This window comes from Salmo trutta, chromosome 30 (assembly GCF_901001165.1).
Source record: "Salmo trutta chromosome 30, fSalTru1.1, whole genome shotgun sequence".
NCBI lineage: Eukaryota > Metazoa > Chordata > Actinopteri > Salmoniformes > Salmonidae > Salmo > Salmo trutta.
This window is the reverse complement of record NC_042986.1, coordinates 13,718,122-13,742,109: the sequence shown is the minus strand read 5'-3', so window position 1 is coordinate 13,742,109 and position 23,988 is coordinate 13,718,122. Positions and strand designations below refer to the sequence as shown.

The window sequence follows — 23,988 nt, the reverse complement described above, 5'->3', positions numbered from 1 at the left end:
GGACTCAAATCAGAAACACACATTGCATTGAATATTCAGCAATAGCACTTTATTTAAAACACACAACCAACCCTAAGCCACAATACTGAATGACAAGACCAACTGGCTGCAGCAAACATTGTATAAAATAGAGTTAGGTTCAAATGTTTAATAAATCCTTTAAAATCATTTTAGCGTCAAAGACAGATGCAGATTCTTCCAAAATTGTGAATTATCTTTTACATTTCTATAACAAATTACCATTTACATATTGTCCACACAATGGAATAACAAGGCAAAGTGCTTTCAGGATCGATTGCATTGTCAAATAAAGAAATGGCTTGAGGTTTTGGAGGGATAGTGGGGTGAATGGAATGTGGGGGCAGGGCAAGGGTCTGTCTGGTCAGATACCTGACCTCTCACTGGTCCCCTATTCACATGGAATTACAGCAGCTATACAGAGATTATGGTGGGGAGGCAAACACCTACCAACAGTTTGGTTTGGAGTGGATTAGTGTTTTTGAAGGCATACGGCTTGAGGGGAACAAAACTCACCCACGTCCAGAATATAACAATGTGCATATAACCTGACTCCCCCATGACAACCTGTGAAAAATATATATTATGATAGTACCAAACCAGCTGTACGTACGTACGTATGCAATAACTAACCCAACAAAACATTCACATTCCAGGAAGCTGTAAACTTTAACTGAGATGTAGAGCACAACATGAAAACATTTGTACATCGGTTCAAGACAAAGACAAACAGAAAATGCCAATGTACTCATTCATGTAATTCATCCCAAAAAGAAGGGGGTTTGCTATGCAAGGAGCACATCAGTCAAAATTAATGTCTAGCGTGGGTAGAAGACATTCGTTATCAGCGTCACAACAGTCTGGCTTCACATCCCAGTGCTATTTTCTAATATGTTTTTCATAAATAATTTCATGTTGAACACACAATTATACATACAATCAAGCACACTTCATGTTGAAGTATAATTGTTCATGGCAAAATGCTAAGGTTCTCATAGGCTACTGTGTATTTGTTTGTCAAAACAGGTGGAGATGAACTCAAAGCTGCAATTTATAGGAGGTAGGAAAAATGCTTCTACTGAAAACTGCAAGAAATGCAAACAAGTTTATTTACATGGATAATACCAATTAATGTACCAACCTTATAGAATTTGTAGTAAGTGAGAGGCGTGTTTATATTCCTTGACTGGCCATGTTTGAATTCATTAATTTGGAAATGGAGCTACATCATTGGTCCTGGTGTCATTGCCATCACAGCTCTAGAGCACATGCTGGTGATGGCATTTTCTTCTCACAGTAGAATAGTATTAGAAGGTTTGTAAATGAGGTAATCAAGCGTTAAAATAGGGAATGGTTCCTTCCGCTGGGGGGGGGGGGGGGGGGGGTACAGCAAAGCTTGCAAAAACTATTGGAATGTTTGGCGGACAAACCAAATCTCTTTTTAAAAGGTGCATTGAGAAACCATTTGATTATAACTAATCATGTGCCCTAATTCAGACTCCTCCCCCTCTCCTGGTATGTGGTCCACTCCAAGGTATTTACAACAGATAAGCCACTGAGTAAAACAGGCAACTAACCCTTAGTCGGTCTTTATCAGTTTACATTCAGTTAGGGTGCTGCAGAACAAATAAAGAAACAGCAGAAGGACCAACAAATACCACAGGATATACCCAATGAATACATCCTTTTCCCATGTATTGCTCAGGGAGCACATAAGCCATAGAGTACCTCCAACTGATCGTGTCCTAATCACTGTGCTCTAGGTGAATCACCATTACGGAGATACTCGAGATTGTCTGGCCAAAGACTTCATCATGGGTGAAGTAGAAGTTGCTTGTACAGCAAATTACTGCAATAATGGCCAACATGGTTTTCGAATATTTCCTACCTCTGCCGATTAAAAGGGTAATTTCAAGGGGAACAACCAATATCGTACGGGCTTCCAACATAGTACATGTCAAAAAGATGTATACAGTAGGTATACACGTCCTACCCTAGGCACCGAGCTGATCTTACGATACTGGTACACTTTATTCGCTACCTTTTCATTTCCATTGTCATCGACATGTCTGATTTAAACAGGCCTGCCTACTTACATTAAGGGACACATGCCATTCACCCCCTCAACATTATACTTGTACAGTTCAGGAAATTGTCTCAACTTTTTTTAAGCTGTTCTGATCTTCACTGAAGAAGTTTATCACGCACAGAGCAAGTAGTAAGATTGTGAAAGATACTAAACGGGGGTGAGATGAATTAGGGGGGAGTCTCTCTTAATGTTTCTTTCGAAAACAAGAAGGTATTTCATCATGTCTTTAAACCACTTCATTTACGTCCAAAAAAAAAACCCATATCATTTGATACGGAGGACGATGCATACGTACACACCTACACACGCAAGCAAAACATTTAAAGATTGAAGGAGATTCACTCCATAAAATGCCATCCAACTGCAATTACAAAAAACCACGCGGTTGATCTACCAGTCAAATCATCTTGTACACGGTCTCCCTTATGAGCAAGCAGCTTTGATACTTAAATATCAAAATCACACAGTCCTAAGAATGCAATTCCATATTCTAGATTCTAACAAGTGCCACTTCTCTGGACGCAAAGCAGCTAGGAAATGTTCCAATCCTACTGCCCGCCACAGAAAGTCTATTTTGTTTTTGGCCTTGAAAAACGCAGGTCATGTTATTTTACTTGAGGAAGGAAATGATAAATAAGGTTTATTGCACTCGTCTTTTTCAACCATAAAAAAAAAAAATAGAGGCAAGCTTAAAGAGGACGATCTACCTCGCCCTCATGCTAATATCAGACAACGCATGTTATATTACAGCACGGTCACACTATCAACGCTACACACTGCTACTAAGAAACCCCTACTTTCAATCAGTCTAATACAAAAAAAACACTCCAAACAGTTACAACCAACACATTATCATTACTACTGTACCCCAATAGGATTTCCACAACTTGATCTATTCTCTACAGCTAGCAAGTTTAATTAAATACATACAACTGAAACAATCTGAATTGATATGCTCAGACTTCAGGGAGAAACTACATTTACAGTACTGGTACCGACCATCCAATCCCATGCTTTCCTATTCTCCATGACCACCTTTCTTGGCTCTAACCGCCACAGCACTGAGAGCCATCCTTGAGGTGACATTAAAGAATAATGGTTCCATCTTTGGATTTGTGCTTTCAAAAAGTTACTTCAATATTGGCGCATTCAACATCAGAAAGGAGATTGTTCAGATCGTTCACTCCATATGACTCAAACTCAGAGACCCATAGCATGCACACAGAATCGGCCAAGAACGTAAAACAGGAGTTGCTTATTATAGCTCACATCACATACTGTAGGTTGAGAATGTTCTTTTCAGAGAGATGCGCTCTTCTATGCTTTTACATGTCATTCATAAGGCTTCCCGGGAGGTATAACTGGAAGACCATGCGGTAGATAGAGCATTCATTTAAAAAAAACATTTAAAAAAGGCACCAACCACGTCACACAGGTCCAAATGATGGAAGAAACGTAATGAGACCACAAGCAGGGGGAAAGCTAGCATGAGTGATACTCTACAAAACCTCCCACGTTCACTAACTTGAGGGGGTAAATAGTTACTGCATAGCAGTCCCCCCACTATAAAATGTGTTTTCACACTACTTTTCCTCATGACCTCCATTGAATTACAGATTCTTCTGCCCTTCACATACTAGAACTCTCATAATTTGGTCCGTAGAAATCACACTGACAACAAGGTAGACGTCTGTGTTCTTCCTTTCTCTACTCTCCAACCGGTATGGAGGTAATTCATTAACAGCGTTATTTGGTTTTGGAGGTGACAGTCGAGCTGACAAGACCGGTAATAAGTGAAATCCCAATTTTTCCACTTACAAATATGGCAAAATCCCCAAAACAATCACAAGGCAACCTTGAGCAGTGTGCCACCAACATGGATGCATGTGCTTCTACACCAAAGGATCTCTGTGTGCGACCAAAATGACACCCCATTCCCATTATAGTGCACTACTTTTGACCAGAGGCCCCCCCATAGGGCTTTGGTCAAAAGTAGTGTACTATGTAGGGCATAGGGTGCCATTCGGGACACATGGGGGACACATCCCATAATAGCAAAACCAGCAGAGATTTTAGCAGTCCCACTGGGAAACATAACTAGCAAGATGTTAGGTGTTATAACGTAGTAGGTACTGCAAGATACTTGTTCCTTTGCCTTTAAAAGGCTCTGCTGTGAATTAAAGTTTTACATTTGTATTCTATGAAAGATACTTCAAGTAAGAATAGGGGCATCCATCGAGGACGAGGTAAATCTATTCCCTGTTAACCATACATCTGCAAACATCAAAAACTGTTCTAGAATAATTACAAACCACGGGCAAAGAAATTACCATTCATTATTATTATCAGTTTATGCCAACACAAATAGTCTGTACAATTATAAACATTTTAAATCTTCCATCCATTCTTTTCTCCAGACTACCACAAACTCTATTCTATGATTGCTTTCCACTTCCTACGATCAGTACTAAGTGGTTCAAACCATTAGTCACCAATGACATCATGACCTGTATCTGTGCCAGCAATGCTTCAAATCAGAACTTAATAATCATTCCAACAAAAAAAAAAATATATATATATATATATATAATGTTCACTCTAACCATGGCTACCACAGTAAATGAGTCCAAACAAACATTTTTCTACTGACCAAGTACAGTATGACTATCATGCTTAAAGGCAAATAAAGGTTTCTATGGCACTAAATGGATGTAGCTAGCTAGGTGCATTTTCTTTTTCAAAAACCGGCTACCAATGAATGTAAAAAAAAATGAAAGCATCTACAGCGTAGTTAAATGTCCTGTTCAGAAGATATTGTAAGGCAATCTTAATGGTGTTAGAGATTAATGTTCAAACCCTCCAACCTCCTGTCTCCATTGTCAATACATGGTTATGACACACACATAGGGGCTTAGGTATAGCTGGAACACATTTAAGAAAGACCCATGACAGGAAGACTAATACCACGATTACTTCTAGCTGCTACTTTACCGTTTCATGAATGCCAGAGAAATGCAGTGTAATAGTTCATAAGTCAGGAGAAAGCAAGTAGTCTTGTTCCAATTTGACCCTAGATTCACATGTGAGTCAATTCATGGCTCAGATTAATATTCAGTATGTACATTGCTCGAATGCCTGCATATTTCTCTAACCCATTTCTATTCTTTTTTTTAAATAGTTTTATTATCCAATGTACTTTGGCAAATAAGGCCCTAACTTTGACCTAAGATTCTCATGTGACGACTACTCCGTAAATCTTCAATTGGCATCTATGAAATGCTTTGTTGGATTGGCCTAAACACAGTCGAAGAGCAATAGATGTGCTGCACACGTCTTTCACAGTCATTAATGCTACAAATAATCCTTTCATTGCTTCCTAATATTAAACCCTAGGGAAATATATTTTACTTGTTTCTTTAAAATTAGAATTATGATCTCAAGCTCCTTTACAATGAGTTCTCAGTCTATCAATGGAACACAGATATGGGGTAGTCCCAGATGGGATATAAACTGAAGAACTGGCGCCATCAGCTGGACAAGGGAATTGAAAAATAAAATCTATATACATATATACACACACACACACACACACACACACACGGCTCGTGTTCCTCTGGTCAGACGTTGCTGACACATGCCAGATATGTAAAATACCCATCAGGTAACCACATCACTATGTTATAGCAATCAGGTGCCTGACAGCACGCAGTCGATGACGTGGCACGCTACCATCAGCTGATGCATGCGGTGTCTGAACTGGGGAACGTGAACCCGACCTGCTAGCCAGACACACCTGCGGTTGGATGATTGAGGTAATCAGTGTCTCTATTGTACAACATGCATCCCTCAGTGTGGAGTTAGGCGAGGAGCCTGAGGAGGATACAAGCACGGCGAAAGCAAGCCTAGCTAAATCACTGGACTAACCACAAGGACTAATAGCGGACCCTGGGCTGGCATCAATCAAACCGCATCGTGATGACTGGATTTTGGACCATGAAATCTTTTTAGCTTTAGAGTTTTGAAGTTAAATCGCAGTCAATGAAGCAGCGTATACAATCCTTGCAATCTGTTCCTGTCTTTTGCACTTTAGCTACAACCCATATGTAAATATACATATGCATTTATTCAGACTGCACACAGATATGCTGAATGTGTTAAAGTGCTTAACTATCTCAAGTGCCTTGGATCAGGGCTAAAATGGAACTGCATTGTAGTGTGCATACAACTAAAATAATGCCAATATGATTTTCCTGTTGTTCGTCATCAATCCATGTCATTTGGTTCCTGGTTCCTCACAGCCCGAGACTATTCCCCCTTTACACATGACGACATCAAAAGACTATACACTTCCCTTTGTTCCTCCTCTCCCCCAGACAACACTGACTATAGGGCACAACATGATATGCTACTCTGGTATCATATTAGGTCCTCATATTTCTCATCCAGAACTAATGCATGTCATTTAGCATTCATCAAGAGACGAGGTTGTGGCGAAGCATTAAATGAAAAATGAGTCCCAGTGAATCACTGAAATCTATTGATCCTCTGATGATATAATAGAAATGGTAGTGTAAAAATATTTAAATTAAGTCAGGCAAAGAGCTCCAGTGGTCCGATACAACAATCTACAATGTATGTAGACCCACAAGACAGGATACATACCAAAAAAGGAATTTCACACTTATCGGCTTTACTAAAAACACAAGTATTACTACTGGCCATATGAGAGTGTAACATTAGTTTCCTCTCAGTTCCTTCCTACAGTAAGTAACCCTACGTACCTACTAGGCTTTCAAGTCTCTTTAGTTAGTCAAGAATTCTGTCCGGAGACATGAACAATCAAGTCCAACCAAGGAATCATATCCTCAACAGATTAACAAGTCTGAATAGGATCCAATGCTTCTCTGCTACCCAGTGGGTGAGACCTAGGGTTCATCACATCCTGCATCCGTACTGCCATGGAGGCAATCAATTGCATTTTTTTTGTTCTAGGCACAGAGCGAAAAATGCCTTGGACACAGACTTTAGCCATTAGTCTAGAATAGATCATTTCCATGTTGCTAGTATCGGTACTCAAACAAATAAGGTGAACATCAAACAAGATTTCCAAGGAAACAAAAGCCCTTGAGACTATGATTGTCTTTTTGATAACGTTCAAAATGCCAGAAATTAAATATTGCTTAAATTATACAATAACAAAAAAAGGGAAGAACACTGTCAGTCCAGCGTTTCAATCTCACACCAGAACTGACCATCGTACTAGACAAGATACATGCTTTTTGATAGAGTGGTATTTCTCCAGCTCCAAAATGGCTGAAGTAACATTTCGGGAAATAATACAAATAAGATTCCTCTCCGAAGGTAATTCGAATTCAATGTACCAAAATGTTTTGGGAATGATTTAAGGAAAGAAAAATGGGAAATCAATTGAAATGGCTTGTAAGATTATCACTGAGCAGTAATCTTAGAATTCAAGATAATGTGTTTTGCTGAAGGTCAATGGGGCGAGTCCGCTCCTAAAGACTTCAAATAAATAAAGGCTTCATTGCTACTACTTTCCCTGTCTAGCCGTTCAGCAGCTGCAAAATGACTTAAGAGGTATCTCAACATTGATCTTTCTCTGTAAATATTTCTCAAATAAATATTTTGTCAGTCATAGCAGTGATATTCACCTTTGGTCATAATGTATATGCTTTAAACCAAATTCTCACTTAGTAAACACAAAATTGTGTTCTAGACAATACTTCAGCATTGAGAGCAAATGTATGCTGAAATGCCAACCTGAGCATTGTTCCCCTTCGTAAGGAGACATGCTTACATATTCATCTTTCAAACTTTAGCAGCCCTATGAAATTCTCCTCTATGAATATGCCCCACAAAGAAAACGAGGCCAAAAGTTTAAATATTAGGTTACTACAGAAGGTACATATTATCATTTTTTTTGTTAAAGTCAGAATCTTTATATTTTAGCATTGCACTTTTGGGTAGGACTTTGTATGGTTCATTCATAAAGTCCTAGAACCCTTTGGATCATTCTCCTTTTAGGAAGGCTGTGCATTTCTCTACAAGGCCAGCACGTCAAAGGATGTTAAATACTGAATGATATGAAGAGAAAAAAAGTGACTCAACAAAAGACTAAAAAGATTAAAAAAGAAGAAAATAATGAACAGTGCTTTTAGCTGTCAGTCATTTTTCTGTGCTGACGAGTACCTATTTGCGGGACATTATTTAAAGGGATTTTGTGGGTGGTTATTAGTAACCATTTTGGGACAAAGCAGTATTCCAGTGACCTTACAGAAAGAGATCGGTCTCAGTGTTAAGCACTAACTTATACAGAGCTGGGATAGATAGATGCTGTGGGTTCAATTTGCATATAGGTTTGACTGCACTTCAGGAGAAGATCACTCACACACACACAGGCTACCCTGTGGTGGTGGTAGTGCTGTCAGACAGTAGATGTAGGATGGCCTCACTCAGAAAGGCATCCGTCCAGGCTGACAGCGGCATGGCGGTCTTTGACATAGCCGTTGTGATGGTGGAGGCCTCCGTTGGGCAGCGGCGTGCAGGCAGCAGTGATGCCGCAATGCTTCAGTAGGTTGAGACCGGGGGAGACGGAGGAAGAGGAGCAGGGGCAGGAGGAAGGGTCCAGAGGAGGGAAAGGTTTCATGGTGGAGAGGATCAGAGCCAGGCAGTCAGCTACGTCCTTGTTGGGGGCGCAGGCCAGGGCTGGAGTGTGTCCTTGTCGACAACAAACGCACAATCAGACAGCATACACTGGAAAGCTGTGGTCTATGGCCTATGCTCAAGGAAAATGTAAATACCTAAAACAAGTAAGTACCGTAAAACTTCAATTAAATAATGGGTCTCAAATAGCCACCCGTCTCTTAATAGCCAGGCAACGGCACATTTCAGAAAATAAACGGTTGTTTCAAATACAAGTAGGGGCTAAATTAATTGTTTACGAGGTTTAATGTTTGATTGGTTACATTAAATAATTCAGTAATGGACTTGAAAAAATGATAGCGATCATGCGTTTTTAAAATCGGCAGGAAGAAACTGTTAGCCATCGGCTGCTAACCTCAGAACCGCTAGCTAACTGACAAAAACAGTCAACTTCGAGTACAGACCTCTAAAAAAAAAAAGAAGTGAATAAATAAAATTGGCCACACGCACTCTAGTGGCAAAGGTATGAACTACCACAAATGCAGTCCAAGGAGAATCATTATTCTGTCAAGGAAAAGTTATTTTTCTATTTTATAAAGGCATTCTAAGATAAAATAAATGGGACAGTGTGTAAATTATAACACAGGAAATTAAGAATTTGATTAAAATCCTGGAAGGGAATGCTGTAATTAAACAATTAACTACGCAAATGGGCAAAAAGGAAAAGGAAAGACGCCTGTCTCAAATAGAAGCCCAAATAGAAGCCTGTCTGTAATAAGCACCTGTCGTGTTCAGTGATCTAAGCAAATAAACACCTGGGCTATTAATGAAAGTTTTACGGTAAGTAACAAAAAATCTGAAGTCAATTAGAAATCATTTCGAGCCCAAGCCCATAACAACAAGACGACATGGCGTAGGACTTTCTGATGTTTAAAATGAAGATGTTTGGGCAAAGGATAAAGTGGAATAGTGTCCCTTACCCTCCTCATCCACTGCCAGCACTGTGGCTCCTCGACTCAGCAGTGCCTGGACAACTGTGGCCAGACCGTTGCGTGCTGCTAGATGCAGCGGCATTTGCAGTGCAGCGTTGGTTGCATTGATGAGGGTAGGGTTATGGATCTCCCCCAGAATCAGCAGGGCACACATCTCATGAGCCTGTGAGACAAATAGGAAAAACATGCTTACATCAACCATCATCATCAATACATGTTCCATCATCTCAGGTCATGAGAGAGGTGCTGCATAGTCAAGGATTTCTGAGCTCGGATGATATTTTACTTTGTGGTGCTTACTTTGCTGCAGGCCAGATGCAGGGCAGTGTTTCCATTGTCGTCCAGCAGTGTCAGGTCAGCCTTGGCTCGGTGCAAGAGGATGGCTGGAAATTACACAGGATTCATCCCAACAGATAATGCATTCACTCTCATCAAGCGTTACTTCACAGGACTTGCTGAACTCCATCCTTTTACAAAACCTCAACGGAAAAGGTGCTCTGTAGACTTACCCACGGTGCCACTCTGTCCGTTGTCGGCGGCGACCATGAGAGCAGAGCGTCCGGTGTGGTCCACGGCGTTGATCTCAGCTCCGTGGCGTAGGACCAGCTGCAGCCCCGCCACATCCTCAGCACATGCTGCGGCATGAAGAGGGGTCCTACAGGCACAGAGAGAGAGACAGCCCATCATTGGTGAGATCAGTATCACATGACAATGAAACTACAGTTAAAACTGGAGGAAACTGGAGTCCACATTAAGTACAGAGGTACAGCTTTAAAAAAGGTATACAAATGACAGGAGACACCCAGTTAAACATCTAGATAAGATAACGGCACCTTGCTCTCAATAGGCCTACCTTTCTTTAGTATCCCTGGTGTTAACCATCTGTACGCCAGCAGATTCCAACAGCATCTCTGCAGCTCCACTATGGCCATTCATTCTGCAATATCGCATAAATCGAAGATGACCAAACATGACCAAATTAGTGCTAAAACATCAAACCCATCACTGATCCTTTCCCAAACACTTTTTACAGACATTGCCCTAATAATGTACAGTTAACTGCCAAAATAAAGGAAACGCCAATATAATGTCTTAATAGGGCGTTGGGCCACCATGAGTTAGAAAAGCTTCAATGCAGCTTGGCATAGATTCTACATCGGTCTTCCACCAGAAATTCCATCATTTGGTGTTTTGTTGATGGTGGTGGAAAACGCTGTCTTACACTCCAGAATCTCCATTAGTGTGTAATTGGGTTGAGATCTGGTGACTGAGACGGCCATGGCATATGGTTTATGTCATTTTCATGCTCATCAATCCATTCAGTGACCAGTCGTGCCCTGTGGATGGGGTCATTGTCACCCGGGTGACACATAGCCATGGTAGACAAAATAACGAGTCATGGGTAACTGCATACGTAGAGCCTGTCTGAAAGTGAGCGTTGCGAGACAAGTGGGAGGATCAACACAAGTGGGTGTATGGAAACCTAAGAGCTAATTGGGAAGATTGGTTGCCACTCAATCCAGTTTTGTGCGGCTACTTTCTGCTTCCTTGTAGCACTTTAGCTAAGCCTAACCCTTTTCCTCCTAACCTGCCTAGCTAAAATGCTACAAGGAAGCAGCCACGCAAAACAATCGTGAGGGGCAACCAATCTGCCCAATTAGCTGTTAGGTTTTGACACACCCACTGCTGTTTATCTTCCCACTTGTTATTTTGCAACACCCACTTTTAGATACTCCACTTATGTAGTTACCCATACTTGAAAATAATATGCCTGCCCAGCATTTTTATACATGTCCCTAAGCACGATGGGCTGTTATTTGCTTAATCAACTCAGGAACTACACCTGTGTGGAAGCACCTGTTTCCAATATACTTTTATCCCTCATTTACTCAAGTTTTTCCATTTTATTTTGGCAGTTACCTGTATAGTCATGTTTAAAACATTGACTAGAGAATACTCACAGAGCACAGTGCAATGGGGTAAAGGAGTTTCCCTCCTGGATACTACACGTTTTGTGTTCAAGTAAAACCTCCAAACAGTCTTCTTGCCCTGAGAAAGAAGACAAAGTGTGTTTCAAATTTGCATACTGCTAGCGATTTCATTTGAATAACGAACGGTCACGCTACAAAAACAGATATAGGTTCTCCCCTCACATTCGATTTATACATACATTTCATATACAGTTCCTTCAGAAAGCATTCACACCCTTTTGACTTTTCCCACATTTTGTTTTGTTACAGTCTGAATTTAAAATGTGATTGTGTGTCACTGGCCTACACACACAACCCTATGTCAAAGTGTAATTATGTTTTTAGAAATGTTTACAAATGAATTAAAAATGTAAAACAGAAATGTCTTGAGTCATTAAGTATTCAACCCCTTTGTTATGGCAAGCCTAAATAAGTTCAGGAGTAAACATTCGCTTGACAGGTCACATACTAAGTTGCATGGACTCACTCTGTGTGCAATAACAGTGTTTACCTTGATTTAAGGTCTCGCAGTGAATTTCAAACAGATTCAACCACAAAGACCAGAGGTTTTTCCAATGCCTCGCAAAAAAGGGTACCTATTTGTAGATGGGTTAAAAAAAAATACAAATTAAACTATTCTGACATTGAATCACCTTCGTGAAGTTAACAGATTGGATAGTTTATCAATACACCCAGTCACTACAAAAATACAGGCGTTTTTCCTAACTCAGTTGCCGGAGAGGAAGGAAACCGCTCAGGAATTTCACGAGGCCAATGGTGACTTTAAAACAGTTACAGAGTTGAATGACTGATCAGAGAAAGCTGAGGATTGATCAACAACATTGCAGTTACTCCACAATACTAACCTAAATGCCAGAGTGAAAAGAAGTCTGTACAGAAAAAAAATATTCCAAAACATGCATCCTGTTTGCAACAAGGCACTAAAGTACAAATGCTAAAAAAGTGGCAAAGAAATTAACTTTTTGTCCTGAATACAAATCACTACGTTTGGGGCAAATCTAACACAGCACATCATTGAGTCCCACTCTTCATATTTTCAAGCATGGTGCTGGCTGCATCATGTTATGGGTATGCTTGTCATCGGCAAAGACTAGGGGGTTTTGGAGGATAAAAATAAGTGGAATAGAGCTAACAGACAAAATCCTAGAGGAAAACCTTGTTCAGTCTGCTTACCAACAGACACTGGGAAATAAATTCACCTTTCAGCAGAACAATAACCTAAAACACAAAGCCAAATATACACTGGAGTTGCTTACCAAGAAGATATTGAATATTCCTGAGTGGCCGAACTACAGTTTTGACATGAAAATGGCTGTCCAGCAATGATCAACTACCAACTTGACAGACCTTGGAAGAATTTTTAAAGAATAACACGCAAAAAGTGTACAATCCAGGTGTGCAAAGCTCTTAGAGACTTACCCAGAAAGACTCACAGCTGTAATCGCTCGCAAAGGTGATTATAACATGAATTGACTCAGGGGTGTGAATACGTACGTATGTATATTAGATATTTGTGTATTTTATTCTCAATAAATTTGCTAAATATTCCAAAAGTATGTTTTCACTGTAATTATGGGTTATTTTGTGTATATGGGTGAGAAAAATACCAATTGAATCCATTTTGAATTCAAACTAACACAAAATGTGGAATAAGTCAAGGGGTAGGAATACTTTCTGAAGGCACTGTATACACCTATTGAACGCTGACCTTGGTAAGCAGCCCAGTGTGATGGCGTGTACTCTTCATGGTCCAATAGGGAGTCAAGAGGGTCGGAGCGCGTGGCCGCACGCAGCAGATTGGCGAGGATGTCAGTGTGGCCGCGGGAGGCAGCGTAGTGCAGTGGGGTACGACCCTGGCCGTCCCGACACAGTGCAGATGCCTTGTGGTCCAGCATGGCTGTGACACAGTCATCACGGCCCAACGCAGCCTACGGGACAGGGACACACCGGGAGGGGCGAGGGACAGAGATGGAGTCATTTCCTCTCTGCTCTAACCTAAGAGTTACACAGCTAGATTTCCTCAAATTCTACTGTGCTTTAATAATTATTTCAAACTAATGCTGTTCCTTCAATAAACTCATGTTAGTGTTCCTCTCTATCACATAACTGAACCAGCCACGCTGTACAACATTAACTTTTTCACAGGACACAGTAAGTGTAGTGGATGTGTAACCAGCCCAGTACTGCTCAGCTCAGTAGTGTGACTCACCCCTCTGTGCAGGGCAGTGCTGCCCCTCTTGTCTTTGGTGTCAGGCCAGGCTCCCTTCTCCAACAGCAGGTGGACACAGTCTGTATGGCCACCCAGGACGGCCAGCATCAGAGGAGTCCTGAGGAAGAGGGGTACCACAGTCATTTACATTACAATACAAGGCAACATCAACAATAAAGCCTCCTAGCAGGCAGAATGTGTGATTCTGCAAATCTTCAGTAAACAGCGTAAACGGTATTCATGACTCTGGATCTACACTAAAAATAAACAGAATAATTGGACGTCACAACCAAAGACAACGTCAACAAAGCTTCCTGGCAGGCAGTGAGAAATAGAGACCACTCACTGTTCCTGTGTGTCTGTGATGTTGGTGAGGTCTGCCTCCTCCCCACTGTCCACCAGCATGTGCAGACATTCAGTGTGGCCATTGGCAGCTGATATGAAAAGACAAATATAATTCCATTACACACTCCACCCTGACTGCTAGTTTCTAAGCCATTACATACTACCTAAGATAGACAATATGGAACAATACGCAGGGACACATGCTTGCAAGTAAGATAGTCAATGTATTCATTACACCTGGCACATAAACTAACTTGATTAGCATCATTTGCAAAAATGCATCCCGCATCCAATTCTAGGAAGGGTGGGGGGGTTGAGAGGCATGGCGTGATCCGTACCTGCGACATGTAGAGGGGTCCACATGTGTCTGTTCTCGTTGAGGAGGCAGGAGGCCCCCTGGGCTAGCAGGACCTCTACACAGCGGGCGTAACCTCTCTGGGAGGCCAGGTAGAGCACAGAGCGGCCCGAGGCATCCTGCACGTCCACGTACGCAGCAGTCTCCGTCAGCACACGCAGCGCCTGCCAGTGGCCATTATCAGCCTGAAGGGGGAGAGGAGATGGTATACGACAGGAAACAGTCATGCTTTTGGCTGCTCTATACGAACATGGCATCTTCTTCACACGGTCTCAAGCGATGTATCAGAGAAGGTTTTAGGAATGAAAGGCACACTTACAGCTAAATGCAATGGACTCACTGGAATACTGCTCTCGATGTCTCCCAATGCGTTAAAGGACATTTCCAGGAGCTGAAGGAACATGGTTCATGCTGCATTACCATCCACACGGCAAGGTACACGATGAAAAACAATTCACCTGTTTAGCTTCGTGCGGTATTGAACGCAAACAAAAGGACTCACCAGTTCCAGGTTCTGCTTGTTGCCGTGGGAAGCAGCATAGTGAACAGCACTGTAACCTTTAGAGTTGACCAGGGATGGGTCGGCACCGTTGTCCAACAGATGCTCCAAGCAACTACTTACAAAGACAGACAAAAACAACAGTCAAGTGGATGTCATGAAATATACAAAATATTGAGTCCTTTAAGCAGATCTTTAATTATATATATATATTTTCTGGACTGTAGACGCTATACAAAACAATGGTTGCAGACAGTAAACTCACAAATAGGACTCCTTTGCTCCATCCTCCTCCCTCTGAAGAGTCCCGGGGAAATGTCGGTCCATTCTGGAAGTGCAGAATTAACACATTTAATGACAGATTCAACACACAGCCATGTTTCCTGAAAGCGTATTGTCATGCGTCAGCGTATTTTTGCGATGGAGTGCGAGTTCCTACCTGCAGAAGGCCTGGGAGGCAGCAGAGTAGTGCAGGGGAGTACAGCCTGTACGGTCAGGCTCGTTGACCTCAGCGCCAGCGCTCACTAGGGTCACGGTGCACTGGTACCTCCCATTAGCAGCTGCATAATGCAACGGCGTCCTGAGCGAAAGAAGGCCCACAGAATCATTATCAGTCCATTCATCAAACGTATTCACAAAGCACTTCTTACAGCAGACGTTACCACAAAGCTTTTACAGTAACCCGACAACCTTAAATCACTGACTACTCCCCCGAACGTTATCGCATACCCACACCAGCATGAGTACAAAGAGAAAGCAAACAGTTAACTGCAAAAACTCACCTTCCCGACTTGTCCCTCTGATTCAAGTCGGTACCACTGCTTAAGAGCATGTTCAGACATTCAACGTTTCTGTCGGAAGAGAAGTGAGGAACACCACGATGAGAACGGCTGACTCGTTAGACAGCATTAACCAACACAATGGCTCAGAGTAGGTCCAGTTTTGGAGTGCGGTTCTGTGTCTTACCCTCCAGAGGCAGCAGCGTGTAGACACGTCCTTCCCAAGTTGTCTGGGATGTTGATGTCAAACCCAGCTGATAGAACGTGCTCCTTACTCATAGATGAAACAATACTGTACAGCTGACCTGAGGGGAGAGGAGGCAACTAGAAATAACATCCAACACGTGACACTACAGTCAGAGACAGCCCCTCCAGCGTATAGAATCCAACAGATGTGTGTGTGAATGAATGAATGATATAATATATATAAAAGTACCAACCTGAGGAGAGTAGCTTGCGACAACAGTCTGAAAACCCATAGAGCACAGCCAGGTGCAGAGGGAACATCCCATGAATCCCTTGTCTGGCTGTATCTGCACCGTTGGTCATCAGAGTGCTGATCAGCAGCTCATGGCCGTACTTAGCAGCAACATGAAGGGGGGTATTGCCATATTTATCCACACTGTCAATCTCTCCACCTGGGGGGAAAACAAAGTAACAGGAAGAGACGAATGAGTAGAGAACCAGTGGGACAAGAGTCACTTAAAGCAGCCTCACAGGTCAGTCACAGGGGTTGTCATGGTTACCGTTTTGGATGAGGATCTGAGAGCGGGTGAAGCGTCCGTGAATAGCTGCCATGTGCAGGGGGCTCTTCCCTTCTTTACTCTGGAGACGGAAAAAATACATGTTTTACTTGTCTTGCAGACAAATCATTGTTTATTCCCCACATAATAAACTAAATGTCAGGGTGAAAGTGGTGGTAGGGATGGCATTAGTCAGTCTTAGAGAAGGAGTGCAGATCTAGGATCAGTTAAGCCTTTTAGATAATGAATTTGATTATATGGACAGGAGTTAGGGTATCTGAGATCAGCAATCGTACTCGGAGACCATTTTTTAATACATTAGGGCCCCAAACCTGCTGGTTGACGTCAGCCCCGTTGTTGACCAGCAGCTCCAGGCAGAGGGCCCCGTTGGTGGATACAGCGGCCAGGTGCAGTGGGGTGTAGCCACTCCTGTTGGGCTGGTTGACGTTAGCTCCGTGGTTCACCAGCTCGTTGGCCACAGCCTCCTGGCCTGTGTAGCAGGCCACATGCAGTGCAGTGTTCCCAAAGGCATTGGGCTCATCCAGCTAAAAGAGCACCAACACACAAGATATGAGTAGTTAGCTAAGTAACAAAAGGTCAAAAAATAAAAAGATAAAACAATTGAATTGTAAATCAGAGATAATCCTCTGCCTCTTCTGAACATGGCCAGACCATGGTTGGTAATAAGTATTATTTGCTATGGCTATTTTGAGAGTCCGTTTACCCATTTGAACTCCACACTCACCTCTGCCCCGAGCCTCAGAAGGTACTTGACGATGTCAATGTGTCCGCTGGCAGCTGCAGCGTGTAGAGGGGTGTAGCCCTGCTTGTCCTGGCAGCCTTTGTCTGCACTCCGAGACACTAGCAGCTTCACCACCTCCAGATGCCCTATAAGACACAGGGGAGAGGCCGCGGTGTGAGGAGAGGGGAGAGGCCGCGGTGTCCCGTTTTTAAATGTCACCCTCTTGTGAAGACTACATCCACTGTTCATCAGAGCAGGGTGAACTGTAGTTTTTACTATGCTTTCTGGAAAGTAACTACTTTTCCAGGGGAACAAATAGTTACTTTGGAGTTGACTGCAACTATTTGAATACAGATCCTCAAAAATTACTACTTTCTAAAACTATTTGAATACAGATCTCAGGAAGTGACTGCTTTTCTGAAACTATTGGATTGGTTGCCTTCAACTGATGGCAGGGCAGCATGTGGAACTGCATGTTGAAGATGGAATGAATGAAGAGAGCACACATAATATCCTATACAATTCCAATCTGTCTGACGGTCATATCTAATCTACAAAATACATCAAGGTTATTATAGCAAACTAAAACTAATCATGAAAAAAAAAATGAGTTAGTAAACTGAAATAAAATTAACCAACCTGTTTGAAAAACTAAAACTATTATCTTTGACTCCTATACCAAATAAAAATAAAATAAAGCTTAAACCCCATTTGATTGTATTTTATTGGGTTCTCAAGCTTCTGAATCTGGCGGGTCACACTGAAATGGACTTCATAATTTAAAGTTAGACTCAGCGAGGTGACTGCAGATATTGGGCGCGTTTCATCGTTTAGGTTAAAGCAACCGACTGTAGACGAAAGTCGAGGAGTGAAGTTGGGGGAGGTGCATCGGCGACAGCAAAAGTCGGACACTAATGTGGGTTTCCAACAACAAGGCTCAGTACAACATGGCAGTGCTGCCATTGTTTCAGACCTGGGTTCAAATACTATTTTAAATATCTCAATTACATTCAAATGTTCTTGTTTAAAACACACAAGGGATAGTTCACTCCGAATATAAACTAACATGGATTGTCCACCTACCAGGCTGTAGTTGATTCAAGAAGGCACTTCTGGGATATAAAATGTCCTTTCTAAACATAAGCCATATTTTTTTACTCTTATCATTCTCAGTAACACTTCTCGTGCCTGTGTAATAAAACTGTGATTACTTTTGGAGCAACGTTTTATTAGCACATTTGCATTTTAAATGCATAGCAATGACATAAAGAGTTTTTGTAACCACTGTACACAAGAGGAATAGTGACTGTTCTTTATTCTACTTATGTAATAACTATTAGGCCTTTTATAAAGCAATTTCCAAAGTCCTATGTAACAACAATGCTGCTATGGTAATAATCACAGTTACTACACATGTATAAGAACTTGATGTCAAGTGTTACTCTATCACTTTGTCTCACTCATTCTGAAAATATATTTGTTAGTAATTTTGAAGTTGCGAAAGTGGTTTACTGTATTGTTGAGGTGATTCCATATCCCTCGCGTAATTCATTCTAGGCTATAGGCAAATAAATAATATTTGAATATATGCAAGTTGTTCTTCTGAAACCTGTATTTGAATATCAAAAGAAAAGTTGCTTTTAGTTGAAATTCTATATAAACTATATTTGACGACTGAGTATTTGAAAAGTTTGTATTTTCAAATAAACTACAAAATACAACAATGTTCAGCCAAGGTCTGCTGTTCATTCAACTTAAAACAGGACTTAAGGAGAAACAACTGCATTTTTTCATCACCTGCCATTCATGCCCAGTTTCGAAAATTCCAATTTTTCACCATTTTTTTGTTGTTGCGGCAATCAGCAGTTAAAACAATAAAGCGCTCTTCGCGCCACTGTTTCGGTCAAAGGCTGATGGATGGGACTGGAGAAATGTAACCTTTCAAACTTATAGAGTGCAGTGGATGCAAGGAATGACCCTCCATTTTATAAAAATTATAGTTTTAACCCTATTTTGAGGCTATACAGTGTTGTTTAAATTTACTTTGTTTACAAACGGAGTAAAACAAGTTCATATTTTGGGTTCTGATGGGGTACGACAGTTGAACTAAGCTCAAGAGGCATTTAGAAGTTACATTCTTCAAGAATCAATGGGTACATATCATTTATTTATCAGTCCAATGGTGGATATAGCAACTGCGGATTGTGCTTTTAACAGTTTCCCAACACAGAAACCAGCTCACCCAAGTATGCTGCCCAGTGGATAGGCTGTCTCTCTCTCTTATCATTGGCACTCAAGTTGGCCCCTTTATTGAGCAGCAACTTCACCATCTAAGGACAGAGAAAGTTAATATAAATATATTATATACACATACATGTCATTTTCATTATTCATACACCTGCTAACCTGGGTCCGTATTTGCAAAATCATCTCAGAGTAGGCATGCTGATGTATGATCAGTTGTTCTTTATTTTAACTCATAATGAATAAGATGGGAGACCTGATCCTAGATCAACACTCCTACTCTGAAATGGTTTGTGAAAATGGCGCTGTTCTAAGCATAAACAATATTTCGAGCCCTCCCCTCTCACCTCCATGTATCCGCTCTGAGCAGCATGGTGCAAAGCGGTTCTGCCAGTGCGGTCTGCCATGTTCAGATTGCTCAGTTGTGGTAGCAGGGCCTCTGCACAGCGTGTGGCTCTATTGGCAGCTGCAACATGCAGCGGTGTCTGCCAGAACTTGTCCCGTGCATTGGCCTCAGCTCCCTGCCGCAGAAGTAGTCCCACTGCCCTCTGGAGAGAGAAGGAATAAAACAGGGCTTGAGAAAACACTTCTTGACAAAACCCAAACATTGTCCATGTTTGAAACAATTTGGTACTAAGTGCTATATAAATCTTAACATGAGAGAGATGATCAACATTGCTTACTTCATTCCGGGAGGCAGCTGCCCTGTGCAATGGAGTTAACCACACATGGTCCTTAGCATTTACATTTGCACCTATGAGAGTGTACAAGACAAGGAGCATTATTAAAGGGCCATGACAAGTACAGTAGTGTCATACTAATGAACAGACACTACACAGTGTTACTACAACTGCAAGAAGACCAAAACCACATTTTCATTGCACACACATCAGAAGGTCAGGCGGGGGCATTCTGTTTAGTGAATAGAAGTACCAGTGATTGGTCCATTTTGGTCACAATTACCTGCATTGATGAGGAAGTCCATGATATGAACATCTCCCAAACAGGCAGCAGCATGTAGTGGCGTGCGGCGCTCTTGGTCCTGTGGGGAAAAGACAAATTAACCATTTGTATTGAGATGCAAAATCTATCTCCCTCTTACCCCGTCAGCCACCAATAAACACATTTGTGAAATATTGCTGAAATATTTACATTTAGGCCTTCTGTTGACTTTGTACTGTTATTGTATATACACACACTACCATTCAAAAGTTTGGGGCTGCTTAGAATTGTCCTTTTTGAAATAAAAGCAAAAGAAATTGTCCATTGCAAATGGAGAAACTGCCAAGAAATTGAAGATCTTGTACAACGCGGTGTACTACTCCCTTCACAGAAAAGCGCAAACTGTCTCTAACCAGAATAGAAGGAGTGGGAGGCCCCGGTGCACAACTGAGCAAGAGGACAAGTACATTAGTGTCTCTAGTTTGAGAAACAGATGCTTCACAAGTCCTCAACTGGCAGCTTCCTTAAATAGTACCCGCAAAACACCAGTCTCAATGTCAACAGAGAAGAGGCGACTCCGAAAAAGCCCCATCTCAGACTGGCCAATAAAAAGAAAAGATTAAGTTGGGCAAAAGAACACAGACAATGGACAGAGGAACTCTGCCTAGAAGGCCAGCATCCCTGAGTCGCCTCTTCACTGTTGATGTTGAGAATGGTGTTTTGCGGGCACTATTTAATGAAGCTGCCAGTTGAGGACTTGTGAGTTGTCTGTTTTTAAACTAGACACTAATGTCCTCTTGCTCAGTTGTGCACCGGGGCCTCCAACTCCTATTTCTGGTTAGAGCCTGTTTGCGCTGTTCTGTGAAGGGAGAAGTACACAGCGTTGTACGAGATCTTTAGTTTCTTGGCAATTTCTCACATGGAATAGCCTTCATTTCTCAGAACAAGAATAGACTGACGAGTTTCAGAAGAAAAAGTTCTGTTTCTGGCCATTTTGAGCCTGTAATCGAACTCACAAATGCTGATGCTCCAGATACTCAACTAGTCTAAAGAAGGCCAGTTTTATTGCTTCTTTAATCAGGACAACGATTTTCAGCTATGCTAACATAATTGCAAAAGGGTTTTATAATGATCAATTAGCCTTTTAAAATGATACACTTGGATTAGCTGTGCCATTGGAACACAGGAGTGATGGTTACTGATAAAGGGCCTCTGTACAGTGCAATGCACACGCACCGAAACTAAAATGTTGGTCTATAAATATAAAATAACTAGAGATTTCACACCAGTGACCTCAGTAAATGTTTTCCTGCCTATTAAGATTTAAATAACTTTAACATATTTTTTTGGTAATATTTTTCCCAATATTGTTTTCCTTTTTAAAAATCTCCCCACGTACCTTCTGGGGACTGCCTTCTTAACCAGATGGGTACACGTACCACTTTTTTGGAAACACTGCTCTTGGACAAAGTTACTTTATCAACATATTTGCCTGTATTCACACTCCAGTGTAGTAGCCCACCCGGCACAGCCAGAAGAGGACTGGACACCCCTCAGAGCCTGGTTCCTCTCTAGGTTTCTTCCAAGGTTCCGTCCTTTCTAGGGAGTTTATCCCTAGCCACCGTGCTTCTACATCTGCATTGCTTGCTGTTTTAGGCTGGGTTTCTGTATTGCACTTTGTTACATCTTCCGCTGTAATAAGGGCTTTATAAATACATTTGATTTACTGTACGCCTATGTAGATATTCCTTTTTTTAAAGCAGATTCTAGCTACAATAGTCATTTACAAAATGAACAATGTCTACACTATTTCTGATCAACTTGATGTTATTTTAATGGACAAAAAAAATGCATTTATTTAAAAAACAATGACATTTCTAATTGACCCAACTTTTGAACGGTAGTGTATATAGTAACGAGGTTTCTGGGAAATACAAAATAAATATGAACTGGGTAAAGGACCCACACGGCACCCCTCTACTTGCAATAACTGGAGAGATGTTGAGATACAGTCCAATATCAATGCCATAAACCCGAGCCAGTGCTGCAGCACTGTCTACCACCACAAGCATACCAGTGCATTGACATCCTCTTTCTTGTTGTGCAATAGTTGTTGAATTTCATCGGCATTCCGATTGAAAACCGCTTGGACCAGTGGAGGCTGGGGAGAAGAACAGGAGAATGTCACGCTGTGCTTAGCAAGGAATGGTAGCTAGTTAAGTGAACAGTTTACATACATCAATCAGCGATACTTGGGCCGCGCCGAGGTTTAGCTAACGTTGCCATCTAGCTAGCAATCCTACGACATTTCTTTCAGACAGATACTTGCGTCAAACGTTATTGAACTATTCGACTTTCAGGAAAATGCTATCAAAACACGGGATTAGCTAACAAACCAAAAGTCTATCAGCTAGACAGCCAAATAGCCAGACTGGCTTTTCAACTAGCATGCTAGCTACTTGCTAGCTCACCTGGTCTGTAATGTTGAGTACTCCCATCTCCCAAAATCAGCCAGGACGGAGCTCCTTCATTAGGGTGGAACTGCAGTGTATATTAAACGATTGTTTTGATTTTCATTTTTCAAAGTTAACTCATGTAGCTAGCGATCTACAAGATAGCGCTTGATCTGTGTTGCTGTCCGTCTCTGCTTGATGTTTGTTTGTGGCTTCGGCTTTCTGCTGTCCTGCACATGCGCAGTTCCACGCGCGTTCTTATTTAACCTCAGTGGTCTCGCTCTCCCAGACAATGCGAGGGCCTCTGTTTTCAAGGGGAACGACAATTATATACTACTAAATACAATTCCACATATTCTCGCCATTTTTTTAAATGGCACTAGATTAACATATAAGGAATCATGGTTTACTCCCAAAAATGTTATTCGGGAGCAGGACTGCTGATATTGTAGGCTACCTCCGACACAGTTGGTGGCAGCAACGCATCCGTGGGTCAGCTGTTCTGTTTAATATTAGTTTGTCCAAAAACAGCACTGGTGTAAAGTATTTAAGTAAAACATACTTTAAAGTACTACTTAAGTCGTTTCTGGGGTATCTGTACTTTACTATTTTTCATTTTTTGACAACTTTTACTTCACTACATTCCTAAAGAAAATGTACTTTTTATGCCATACATTTTCCCTGACACCCAAAAGTACTCGTTACATTTTGAATGCTTAGTAAGACAGAAGTGGTCCAAATCACGCACTTATCAAGAGAACATCCCTGATAATCTCTACTACCTCTGATCTGGCAACTCACTAAACACAGATGCTTTGTTTCTGAGTGTTTGGAGTGTGCCCCTGGCTATCCGCAAATTAAAAAACAATTATTCCATCTGGTTTGCTTAATATAAGACATTTGAAATGATTTATACTTTTACTT

The 23,988-nt window shown here is 41.5% G+C and overlaps 1 protein-coding gene across 2 annotated transcripts; it reads right to left on the bottom strand.

Moving 5' to 3' along the window:
• Positions 1 to 34: 34 nt before the first annotated feature.
• On the bottom strand, positions 35 to 23,338 carry LOC115168004 (serine/threonine-protein phosphatase 6 regulatory ankyrin repeat subunit C). Of its 2 annotated transcripts, none has more exons than XM_029722836.1 (26): positions 23,083 to 23,338; positions 22,686 to 22,772; positions 20,633 to 20,711; positions 20,353 to 20,423; positions 20,017 to 20,217; positions 19,668 to 19,755; positions 17,429 to 17,571; positions 17,016 to 17,228; positions 16,687 to 16,765; positions 16,381 to 16,578; positions 16,128 to 16,245; positions 15,944 to 16,012; positions 15,601 to 15,741; positions 15,427 to 15,489; positions 15,165 to 15,279; positions 14,982 to 15,053; positions 14,646 to 14,847; positions 14,309 to 14,396; positions 13,963 to 14,080; positions 13,462 to 13,681; positions 11,724 to 11,811; positions 10,616 to 10,699; positions 10,272 to 10,417; positions 10,063 to 10,145; positions 9,751 to 9,925; positions 35 to 8,845 (listed from the first exon to the last, which is right to left on the bottom strand). In XM_029722836.1, exons 1-26 carry the CDS (start codon positions 23,107 to 23,109, stop codon positions 8,577 to 8,579), a joined length of 3,237 nt encoding a protein of 1,078 aa, XP_029578696.1. In that variant the 5' UTR covers positions 23,110 to 23,338; the 3' UTR covers positions 35 to 8,576. The 2 variants fall into 2 exon arrangements, with proteins under 2 accessions (XP_029578696.1, XP_029578697.1); XM_029722837.1 differs by having other exon boundaries at positions 15,165 to 15,276.
• Positions 23,339 to 23,988: the final 650 nt, after the last annotated feature.